This window comes from Chamaea fasciata, unplaced genomic scaffold, assembly GCF_029207755.1.
Source record: "Chamaea fasciata isolate MVZ Bird 193981 ecotype frontalis unplaced genomic scaffold, bChaFas1.0.hap1 SCAF_20, whole genome shotgun sequence".
Lineage (NCBI taxonomy): Eukaryota > Metazoa > Chordata > Aves > Passeriformes > Sylviidae > Chamaea > Chamaea fasciata.
In genome coordinates, this window is record NW_027094105.1 from 9,806,716 (window position 1) to 9,818,969 (window position 12,254).

Sequence of the window (12,254 nt, forward strand, 5' to 3'; positions counted from 1 at the left end):
GTTAAAATGGATGTAAAATATGAAGAATGTTGAGAAAATACAGTCAGAGTCTATTCTCTGCTTGTATTTGCTGAATGCGGCACTTGGCATTTTCTGGCATTAGTGGGTGATGTTTATGCAATTTTTGAGATTTGGAGAAAGTTTTCAGCTTTTCCTCTGACTCCCCAACAGTCTGGTTTTTTCCTTCTGGAGCCTCCCAAGATTTCTGTTACTCTGACCACCTCAAGATCATGAATGTCAAAAGACGTTGTGATTTTTGTCTTTTCTTTTTTTTTTTTTTTTTTTTTTTTTTTTTTTTTTTTTTTTTTTTTTCCTTTCTTTCTCTTCCTTGTACCAGCTTCTTTGTCTGGTGCGTTTGCTCCAAGTGCCTGGAATTCCTCTGGCCACAGGGAAGCAGCAGGACTGTCTTTTGTATCTAGTAACCATAGCTACTGGTTTGGAGCGTGAAGCAATTGTGGCAGCTTTGTGTTGGGCAGAGGCAGGGCCGCCTGCATGGAGGGATCACCCGTGTGGCTCCCAGGGTTTGTGCTCTCTGCCCACTGCACCTGTGGCTTTTCACTCCTGGAGAAAGCTCTTCTCTGGAGCGCTGATTTACTGAGAACCTGGCGTTGTGTTGAGTGCAGGTGGATGACTCTTCTTGCTGGAGCCAGCAGAGCTCGAGGGAAGGGCTGATTTTCATAGTCTTTCCACCTACTCCTATTTTGCAAGGCGAATTCTGCCAGATTTTAACTGGAGTGAATGGTGCTATTTAGGTAGGTTTTTAAGGCCATAAAGAAATGTCTTTTCTTGCCCTTATAAACCATATCACTACTTCTTTTATTTCAAATTGACTGAGTCTAAATGTCGTTGAAGCAGAGAGTGCCTAAGCTACTAGTTCAAATTTTTGGTGGAAATTCTGAGAATGCAGTTGGCCTGGTGCAATGGGTACCATGAGAGCATCCTGCAGGCAGATCCTCACTATCTCCAGTTGTTTAAAAGAAACCCCCCGAGGGGCAACGGGGCAGGCTCTGCCTGTAATGGGAACACAATAGAATAGCTCCCAGCTAATTCCTTGTCTTTAAAGAGATTCTGGAGGGCAGAGGGAGTGTCTTCTCCCTTCTGTTCCCACAGCTCCAGCCATCAGCAGGCACAGGAATGCACATACCTTTGGCCTGGAAGATGCTTTGGACGCCTGCTGAGGGAGAGCATGTGCAAGACAAACCTTTTTTGCTATCAGCTCGAATGCCAGCTCTTGAGATTAGACCGGACATAGGGACAGTTTAAGGCTTCCTTCAAAACTGGGGAACAAACAAAACCAATCTTTCCAGCTGTTTTGTTTGTTGTCGGTTTGTATTTAAATAAGAATTGGAAATTAAAGCCCGTGAATCACTCTGGTGAGCTGAATACACAGGAAAGTCCCTGTCCCAGTGTTTGATCTGTGGAAATGGCTGAGAGATCAGAGAATATGTGAAACGTGAAGGTCAGCTTGGAGGAGTCTTTATTAAGGGAAAATACTGGGGTGTCCTGAGCACAGAAGATCAAAGAGTTACTGTGGCAATACATTCAATGCTGTCAAAACCCAGGGGTTCACAGCTCCTGTCTTCCTCCCAGTTCTAGAGGCATGATAACAGAAGTTACACCTTCCAATCTGCAGTAAACACTGAGCAGATAATGAACACAGGCTAGCTGGCTTCTTGTTCTGTGGTAAGAATGAGTTCAATTCCCTGAAGTGGTATTTCTGACTAATGCTGTTAATGCCTTGGGCCACGCTGTTGGCACTGCTGGGCCCCGTGGATTGGTGCCCACTGTTTGGCACCTTTTAGCAATTCACTGGGCAAGCTGGGGGGCAGAGAGCCAGGAACCACCATCCTCCTTCTTGGAGGGGGTAAATATTCTGCATATTTCACAAGAACCTGAATGAAAGTCTAGGTCTAGGCCTTTGTAAATCCTGTATAAATATTTTACACCAGTAGACTGTGTACATGTATCTGGCATGAAAAACTCTGTCACACCAAAAACCTCGTGTACAAATGTGGTGTGGAATTTGTTGGTCTCCAGTAGCAAAGAGAAACAATGTCAGAAGCAGTCTGAGAAGTGATGGGCGCACAGTGTCTGGGTAAAATTGTAATCTGGCAGGGATGTGAGGAGATGTCTTAAATATGTCACCTTGGTATCCAAGGTGGTATTTGGCTGAGACACTGGGCTTGTGTTTAACCTACCAAAACTCTCCAAGAGACATCAAGGTCATGAATAGTGAGGCTTTTTTTAAAACTGACTTTTCCAAAAGACACTCTTGGCATTGCTGGGATCCCTGGCATTTTGTCAGGCCACTTATTCAGTATTGTCTTAGAAGTCCTGCCTGCTGATTGCCAATGCTGCTTTTGGATTAGCTAATCTTTATTTTCAGGGTTTGGGGTTTTTTTGGTCATAGTGCCATGTCCTGCATCACATGAATTATCAGATCTGATAAGCTGATAACCTGAGACAATAACAATAATGTTTAGTTTCAACCAGCAGTTATATCTCAGAATCCTTTCTCCCTTTTAAAAAATGGGGAGGAAGAACTTGACTCTGAGCCCCGGGGTCACCAAGTGACTCCAGCAGAGCTGGGTGGTGGGAAGCTGCTGCAGCCCAGGGGCTTAGTAATTGTGATCAAACACTGGTGTTTTGGAGGGTTTCCCATTCCCACATCCCCTTTTCTCAGGCTAAATAGAAAGGCCGCTGTTAAAGCAGCTGTCACAAGTGCCACTGCTGTGTTAAACAGGACAGGGAATGCAGGTTATGGAATATTTTGGGCTAGGTGAAATATCTCTGCCAGTTATTGGCACATCATGAGCTAGGCAGCAGTCTCAGAGAGTTTCAGGCCGTGTTTTCTGCTGCTGGTATTACTCAGAGCAGATGCTTAGCTCAGATCTGGATAGAAAGGTTTTAATCTCTGTGTGCCAAGAAAGAAAGGGGGCTTGTAAAGCCCTAGGGATGTGTGAAGCCACCTGAGGAGGCCTTGTACCCTCCCTGAACAGGTACATGGAAGGTGCTTCCTGAGGAAGGATTTGGTTTTATCCTGCCATTCCCTTCCATAGCTGTCCTTCCAAAGCGAGCAGGGGAGGGGAGCAGAGAGGGTGAATGTGAAAGCCCCTTTTCAAGCCTGTCCATTTCCCTTTCTGGTTGTGTGGATCCTGGGAACAGGCCAAAGCGTGTCCCCTTTCACTAATCCTTTACACTGACCAGGATAGGGAAAGATCAGCAGAGGTCAGCAGGGATTTACTAATATAAGCACATGCCTTCCTGTTGTCATGGAGACCTAACTCTCCATTCCTTTATTCCGAGTTTATTTAGGAGTTGTGTTGCTCTGAATTCCTTCTGGTGCATGGCTTCCCTTTCTACCCTTGGCCTCAGGATCCTTCTCCAGTGGGAGGTGTGCTGGGATGAGCAGCAGGAGCACAGCCTGGCTGGTGAGAACTGCCCCAGGCTGGGGTTTGGCCGGTGTGGTTTTGGAAATTGGATATCCCTCAAGCTCTGGGAATCCTGTTCTTGGTTGTAAACTGGGGTTTTTTTTCAGTTGTTGCAGTGAGTAGGGCAGGTGAAAAATATCTGAAGGAAGCTTCTTTCCACTTGAGGTGGATCTGGCTTGTCCAGGCTCACATTCAGTTTTTGCCAGGCCAGGACATAACACTCTGGCAGCCTGACTCTTCTGGGAGCTGTGTCTGTGGTTATGACCGTTCTGCACGAGTTGTGCACAGGTACATTTTCATTTTTCACCCACTGCAGGGCATGTGCATGAACAGGTATTCAGGGATGGGGAGTTCCAGTAGGTCCCACTGCTTCTGCTCGGATTTCCCTGTCCTTCAGTGCGAAGGAAACTGAGCTGAGAAGCCCAATGCTGCCTCTTCCCCGCTGGAATTTTAAGTGATCATGAAGACACCTTTAAGGTAGCTGTCAGTGCAGGACTGAGCAGCTTCCACAAGGTCAGGAGTGTCTGCGGATTGACAACATCCATCCCCCATCAGAGTTACCCAAGACTTTGAGAAAACAAACTTGTGAAAAGCAAACCCTCAAACCAGAATCCAGTGAGTGACGCTAAAGCAGCAGCTCCAATCACAGAAGTAATTGCCTAACTTCTCATTAATTTCTGATTTTTTTTTTTGTGGTCAAAAAACTTGCTGTTGCAACTTTGACAAGATCACACAGTTGAGGTACAAAGTATAAGATTATTAAAGTCAATTACTAAAACAGAGCCTGGTAATGCAGCTTGTTTGCCTTAAAGTGTTACAAAAGGTCACAAACCTCATCGTTTGAGGAAAATCTTTGTCAGCTACCTTTAAAGTGTAAAACCAGCCCTGTCCTGACAGAGCTCAATGAATGTTTTATATGGGACTCTGGTAGCCTTTGAAGTTCCTCCTAATCCACCCCTAAATGCCTGGAACTGTTCTTCAAAGGAGCTGTGGTCTCCTCCAGTTTCAATTCAGCATAGGCTTGCAGGATGGTATGACTGTAATACACTTGTAATGGGTTTTTTTCCCTTACAAATATCACTAATTTATATTTTTCGTGTGAAACGTGAAGGAAATCTTTTGAATGTCATTGTTAATCCAGCAACGACTACTTTGGTGAAAAATGATAAACTCTTGTCATTCAGTGATTTGCTTTACCTGATTTTCACTGTGTTCATGAAGCAGCAGAGTCTGAACTACATGTTTTCATGGTTCTTATATTGTGCAGCAGGAAAAGCTAATTTATTCATTTTTCTGACTAGCGTTTGGTGCATATTCATGTGCTATTCACATTCATATATTAATCTATTCCAAAGCTGAGAGCAGTAAGTGTTTGCCCTTGGACTGATGGCTGAAAAGAACTAAAGCAGAACTAAAAACATCAGATGTGCTCTTTGTCAAGCCAGATGTTCAGCACTGCCATGGAAGGAGTATTAGGGTTGGAATACATTCCCACAGGGACATGTTTTGTCCTTGGGAAATATTCCATATTAGTGCAGGAGTGCTGGATCCAGGGGAGTGTGTGACATAGTTTGGGGTTGGTGCTGTTAGTGTGCCTGAAGCCTCCCTCCACTGAGTCAGGCCAACACGTGGGGGATTTTCTGCCAGCTGCAGTTCACAGAATAATTTGCAGTTATTTAGATAAGTTTCATTTCTTGTGGTTTACACTGCAGTGTCCTCAGCCTGCTCCATGCACGCCCTGTGAGCAGTGCTGTCTGACTTCAGGATATCTGTTCCACAAAGGAACATTTTCCTCCAAAATGCTGTCCTGCTGAAGGACAAATATTAACCAGTGCTTCTGTTCATGGTCACAGTGAGTTTTGAGCAGACCAGAGCTCTCCCTGTTCCTTCACTGCTGTCTTTGGTAGCCAAGAAGCCCTTTGCACCTGTTAGTGACGTTTTGTGTTGTCTGTAGTTGAGCTGTATGATGGACCAAACCAGAGAAGGTACCAAAAGGTGTGTCCGTTGTGGAAGAACTTCGGGAAAGGCAAGAAACAGCAAAGGGCTTTGATGTTTAGCTTTATTTGCAAAAAGCATTTTGCCTGTGTTCTTCTCGTGGAAGCAGAAAGCCGCACATGAGCCTTGGCAGTGACTCTGCCTGGCTATGCCAGCAGTGCCTGGGGATTCTGTGGAAATGGGAATTTCTTTGCAGATGGAGTGTGCTGCAGCTCCTTCCCACCAGGCACAGGAGTCGGGCACCTTTTTTGTCCCAAACTGTGCTCCTGGCCTCCGGAAAGTGCAGGCTGGGGCCGGTTACTCATTAAGCCTACAAAGGCCCATATCTCCTGCCTAGTAAAGCTCTTTTGCGAATAGTTTCCTGGGCTTCCACTCTAATTGCCACAGAGATTCCAGGCAGATTCCGTCATCCTTGTTTTCTGCCTGACTGGGAATCTGAGAATAAAAGAGTTGATGGCAGAATAATGGGATTGCTGGACAGTGCGGGGCTCAGCAGCCCTCCCCAGCATCACATGAGAGGGGAAGGGAGGGGTGGGCCATGGAGATGATGCTGGGAAGAGAAAGCGCTGCCTAAATCCCTGAGCACCCTCCCTCCCCCAGCAGCACGGCCTCTTGAAAGAAGACTTAGAAACACTCCAGTCTTTGGTGGGAGGAATTTGGGGGAGGTCAGGGCAGGGGCAGGCTTTTGTAAACCAAAGTCTCCTATAAATCCCTTTCAGGCCCTGAAGTCGGTGCCTCCACCTTCAGGTACAAAGGGACTGAGGAGGTGATGGGGTAGAGCAGCACTGACACAGGTTGTGTACCGCGGGTGGGTAAGGTGCACCGGAGCAAGGCAAACGTGACCAAAACTGGGCCACAGGGTAAAGCTGGCAGCAGGGGGCACGGGGAGGTCAGCTGGGGAGTGGTGCTGAGGTGTGTGACCCTGGCAAGTCCTCAGCGTGGAGCATGGCAGGGTGAAGCAGCATTCCTCACCGAGCAGGGAGGGCTGAGGCAGCTGCAGGGACCGACTGGGGACCCTGCCCTCTGTCCACCTGCAGCCTTGGGGGGTTTACAGAGGCTGAGGCCTTGGGTCATGGCTACATAGAGAGGGCAGCAGAAAGGGTGAAGAGCTGACTGCCCAAAGGCTTCGAGTGATGCCTTGCCTTCCAGCACCAGGGAAGTCTGGCTTGTCTCACCAGTAGCACTTTCCCAGATACCATTTGCTCCTTCGTGAGCTTTATCTCTGCTTTGAGACCATTTTTCATAGGCATTTTCCAAACATCTGCTGTATAGTTGTTTGCAGAGTTACTTCCAAGTTTGGGTATTTCATAACACTTATGCAGGAATCAGGCTGGGGTATCTCTACCACACAGCTTCTCTCTTATTTATCTTGGAATTGAGCAGAATGAAAAGCTCTGATCTCAGAAGGCCACAGTGGGATGAGGTGCTAATGACTGCTGCCTTTGTGGAAGGCGATGCTCTCTGTTTCCACTGCCTTTGTCCCTTTATTCTATTTTTGGTTGGTTTATGTCTTTTGGAAAGTGCTTAATTGTGGCATTGAATCCCGGACATACATCCTAATTCTAACATAAAGGTCGTTATCTCCTGTCCCCTGGGCGGTCCTGCCCTTCGGCCAATCCGCCTCTTGTTTCACAAAGTAAATTTAAAATTTCTCTCGGAAAAGAAATGAGGATTCCTCCTATTATTGCATTCTGCTCCATTTTGAAATATCTACGTTGAACACTTTTTTTTTTTCCTTTTTTTTTAATATCGTGTATCCTACATAATCTCATTTATAGGAACTGAATTTGCAGTTCAGTGGGCACGTCCCATCACATTTCCGGATGGTGGAGTTGCTTTAATGGGGCAAGAGCCTTTTAAACGCTGCCTTTGTGGGGACAGCAAGGCATTGTGGCTCAGTGTGAATTAACTAATCTCATCCAAATGCCCCCAGATTTAGGGGAACCTGGAACCCAACGTTAGTTCCTGGTATCTGGTTGTTAGACTGGTGTTTTGGCTCAGCAGGTACTGATCCAAAATGCCATCAGCATTCTCTGCTCCTCCTTGCTAAAAATGTCCTGCTGTGTACACTTACACGTCTAAGGTGAGGGTCAGTGGTTATCAACCTGAGCTGCCTGATGTAATCAGAGGCTCTGTGAAATGTGCCCATTTGGAGTCTGCCTTGGGTTATTTATGGGAGCATCTTCAAATCGCTTCTGGATTAGCTGAGAAAAATTTGTATCCCCAGAAGGAGCGGTTGGGACATACAGAGCTGCAGCCAATACCTGAACTCATCCTGCCTGTCTGGATTTCCTGGCACAAATGCTGTGCCCTGACAGTGAAAGGGGTCATGGAATTTTACACTAAGTTAATCTTGTGAATGGATTTAAGGTGATATGTGTCACTGCTCTCAAAGTGACTCATGGATGAATAAGCACAAGTAAAATAGTTGGTTTGTGAGTGTCTCCTAAAAAACCAGGTACCTGGTTACCCAAATTGGCAAGAGATTCCTGATTACCACCAAATGAAGGGCCGTTGTCTTCCTTATGGTAAATGTTTGATTCTCCAGTATCACCCCCGTCTCCTGGCTAGCTCAGCCCTTTGCAATGGGAGTTTAGGTGGGCAATCTCCGAGCTGTATGTGGGGATTGGCAGCACTTTTCTCTTTAATGCTACAAATGCTGACTAACAAAAGGTCTCTTATCTCATCAGGAACTTCATCCTCTGAAAATGACAGTGGCTGTTCCTTGTCCCCATGTGAGAATGGGGGGAGCTGTAAGGATTTGGAAGTGGGTTACCAGTGCACGTGCCCTGTGGAGCCGGTAGCCTACATGGGCATACACTGTGAACTCCTCTATGATGCTTGCGTTGAGCACAAGTGTCCTGCCCACATGACCTGCAGCGGGACCCCAGGACTGGTGGAGTATCAGTGCGTGTGTACGCCTGGCTCTGCGGGTGCTGACTGCGACAGTGTCGATGAGTGCGAGAGCAGCCCTTGCACGGCCCCTGGATTTGAATGTGTGGACAGCCCAGATGGATACACCTGCAGGTGCCGGCCGGGTGCAGAAGGCTGCCAGGCAGACAGCTCCGTGTGCTCCAGCCAGCCCTGCCTCAACAACGGCACATGCGTGGAGGCTGCGGGCGGGTTCCGCTGCCTCTGCCGGCCCGGCTTCAGCGGGGCCACGTGCGGGGACGACATCGACGAGTGCGCCTCGGGGCCCTGCAGGAACGGGGCCATCTGCAGGGACAGCGCCGGCGAGTACAGCTGCTTCTGCGTGCCCGGCTTCCAGGGCTCCCACTGCGAGATCGACATCGACGAGTGCGCGTCCCGGCCCTGCCGCAACCACGGCACCTGCCTCAACCACATGGACCACTACCGCTGCCACTGCGCGCCCGGATACGCAGGTACGGCCGCTGCGCCTGCGGGCTGGGAGCTGCCTCACGGCCTCACAGCTCCGCTGAGCCTCTCTGTTCCCACAGGGTCCGGGCATGGCTGTGGGTAATGCTGGAGGGCAGCTTCCAGGCGGCCCTTGAGGCCCTGAATCCACCGTGCATGAGGCAGGGATCCAGGAGTGGGGTGTCTGACGCTGGAGTACTAGGCACAGGGTAGCTGTGATCAGTTCTCAGCATGAAATTAAGGGAGATGATGTAACAAGGTGTTCATCATCAGGAAATGGATATTCAGTGTTCCCAGGTATAACTTAGCTCTGCTGACCTGGCCTGTAGCACCTTGTCCTGCCCAGCAGGATTTTTCCAAGGGAAGTACTTGTCTTTTGGAAAAAAGTATCTTTTAGCTGGAGGTTTCCAGTTCTTTCATGCCTGGTGAATGTTTATTTGGCGTATGATTGAAGAGTTTCTCCTTTGTGCATCTGTGCTAATGGTGACTCAGAGAGGAATCCACACCTGTGAGTTGTCTGTGAGGGAGGCACTGGGGGGCTCTCCTTCCCCCAGCCCTGCTTATCAGAGTGGAATGGAGTGGAATGTGTCCATGCCTGCCTGGTACCACCTTGCACATGAACTTTCTCAGCCTTCCTCCTGTTCACAGACTGAAGTGTTTAAGGAGTTGGGTTGCTGTGAAGGAATGCTGCTGATTACCAGTGGAATGAGGAGAAGTTACAACATCAGGAATGTAATCCCTGATGCTGACTCACTCTCTGATAAAAATGGAGAGAGATGAAGGAGAAACAAGACAAAATTTCTATGTGGGCCCTAAGGTTACTGGGGATTTTGAGTATCAAGCATAATTCTGTCTTTGCAAATCAGTTTCTTTTTTTATCTTTATGCCGAATCCTCAATTCAGGATTGCGGGATTCCCTGGCAGGGGAGCGATGAGGTGACCCAGGCAGCTGGAGGAATTTGTTGTGCTTCCCGTTAATCTGATGTCAAACGTGAGGTTTGGCCTTGGCATTTAGTTCTTCATCCAGAGGTTTGAGCACCACTGGCTGGCAAGGCCAGGTTGTTTCCTGGTGCTTGCAGCTGGAATTTGAGTGAAGGAAGTTTTGTGTGGCTATTGAGGGGTTTGAACCAGATTAGGGGGCCCACATTCCACCAGGATTAGGATGGCCATGCCCACTCTGTGGGGAGCCTTCCCCAAGGAGGGCAGATTAGATGGATTGGTAGGTGCCACTGTAATGAGTAAGGTCTGGAGGTGATGCCAGGCCACAGGCAGCTCAAAGAGGTGCAATAGAAATAAGATAATTGCATAGAAATCTTTTATGAGGTCTTGTTCGCTCAGGGAGTTTGGGACTTTGTACCAAACAGGTGTTACTTGCTGCGACCACTAGTGGAGCTAACATTGTATTTTTAATAGCATTTCCCAATAAAATCACCTTCTAACATCAGGTAACTTCATGTCACAATTCCAGGCGGCGCATACACACTTCTGTGGATTTGTAACACAGATATTTGTCTGTTTTATTTTAACAAAGGTGTGAACTGTGATACTGAAATAGATGAATGTGCTTCAGAGCCTTGCCAGAATGGGGCCCTGTGCAATGACCATGTTGGCTTCTACACCTGCACCTGTGCACCAGGTTATGAAGGAGCCCAGTGCGAGGTGGACATCAATGAATGTGAGAGCCAGCCATGCCAGAGCAATGGGACATGCCATGACCTCATTAACAGGTGAGAAACCGGTGCTGGGGGCAATTAGACACCGGGACTGATCCAGAGGTCTCCTCAGCCCAGCCTGTGAAAATCAGAGTAGAAAGCTGTGGGGGGAATTGGATTTAGTGTCTTGTTCATGGGGTGGCAGTAACAATGATTTGTGGCAGTAAGGGAGAAGCCCCCTCCCAGCAGCAGAACTCGGGGTGCTTAAAGGAAGGGAGGAACAACCACAGAGAAGGGGTTTGCAGAGCATGAACAGCACAGGCAACTGCTGAGAACATACCTGCGTGTCTGAATTTACCTTTCCATGGTAACACAAGTGGGTGTGAGCACTGAGAGCTGCCCAAGGCGGAGCTGATGCCTTGCTGTGCTTGGTGCCCCACAGCTACAGTTGTGACTGCAGTGACACCGGCTTCGAGGGGGCCCACTGCGAGCTGGACATCCTGGAGTGTGCCTCTGACCCCTGCCACAACAGTGCCACCTGCCTGGAGGGAACCAAGGGCTACAGCTGTGCCTGCTGGCCAGGTGGGCTGGGGGCTCTGTGCTCGGGGGGTGTGTGGGCACACGGCCATGGACGGCGTGTGCTTGGTTGCTGTGTTGAAGAAGTAGAGAATTGGTGATCATACTGCATGGCCCCGTGTGAGATTCCATTGTGAGGAACAATGAGGCTGCACTGGTGCCCTTTACAGGTCATCCCAAAATCCAGGTGACCTGCAGAGATCCCCCTGATTATCAACCATGAAGTTTTCTTTCTCTTTTCTGCCGTTTTCCATCATGAGTTCCTCTACCATGACGTGATGCTTTCCAGCAAATTGATGGTTTTGGCTCCTGTATTTGACGCAGTGGAGAAAGCAAAGGGCCTGGGGACTCCCTGCTAGATGAGCTGCAGGTGGTCTGAGGGTTATTCCCTCCTTTGAGTGAGCCACAGCGTTTGGGAGCTGAGCTGCAGTGCAGTCGTGCAGGGTGCTGACGGCAGCGTCTCGTGGCAGGTTACACCGGGCAGGACTGCGAGGAGGATGTGGATGAGTGTGTGACACAGCCCTGTCACAACGGTGGCCTGTGCCTGGAGCGCTCCAACCCAGCCCATTACGGGACACAGCCCCACTTCCCCAGCAACTTCAGCTACAGCCAGGCGGCTGGCTTCCTGTGCCAGTGCCAGCCAGGCTTCGCAGGTGAGCTGCACTGCAGGTCTTCATCCTGCCTGCACTGGGTGGTGCTGCTGTTTGAGGAGATGGGAATGAAATCTCTTGAGGACTGCTGCTTCAGAGGGGCTGGCAGCCTGGTGCATCAGGAATGTGCTTCTGCTCCCATTGCAGACAGCTGAATGGCATCCCCTGTCCAAGCCTGTCTCCAGGCTGAGGCAACAGCCTGTGCACTTCCCCATGCTGCCATGAGTGCCCTCTGGCTGCGCAGGTGCCAGGGTGTTTTCCCTTTGTCCGTCTCTCATGTGACAGGATCCATCCCTAGGGAGATCTCTGGAATTCCTCCTCAGAGGAAGCTAATTCCCTGGAGTCACAGATTACTATTCTAGGTGTTTTCTTGGTGAGACTACTCTCATGGCAGCACCTGTATAATCAGAATGGGACAAGAGGAGTTTCTTGGTGTGGAGCTAGAAGCTACGTGGATGTTCCACTGAAATATCACCCTTTCCTTGGATTGGAGATACGTGTAAAATGCTGGCTTTAACATCTAGGGAAATTGCCCAGTGGGAAGGCATAAACAATGATATTTTATTATTTTATGA

The 12,254-nt window shown here is 48.7% G+C and overlaps 1 protein-coding gene across 3 annotated transcripts in view; it reads left to right on the top strand.

The window, feature by feature from the left end:
* CRB2 (crumbs cell polarity complex component 2) overlaps nucleotides 1-12,254 on the top strand; it is a 55,996-nt gene that overhangs the window by 22,532 nt on the left and 21,210 nt on the right. For all 3 annotated transcript variants that reach the window (XR_010723531.1, XM_066201351.1, XM_066201352.1), the window contains 4 exons: nucleotides 8,117-8,809; nucleotides 10,333-10,528; nucleotides 10,896-11,035; nucleotides 11,500-11,682. Coding sequence is in view for 2 of the 3 variants with exons in the window: in XM_066201352.1 (XP_066057449.1) it covers nucleotides 8,117-8,809; nucleotides 10,333-10,528; nucleotides 10,896-11,035; nucleotides 11,500-11,682 (1,212 nt within the window). In the remaining variant the exon portion in view is untranslated. The remainder of the gene's footprint in view (nucleotides 1-8,116; nucleotides 8,810-10,332; nucleotides 10,529-10,895; nucleotides 11,036-11,499; nucleotides 11,683-12,254) is intronic.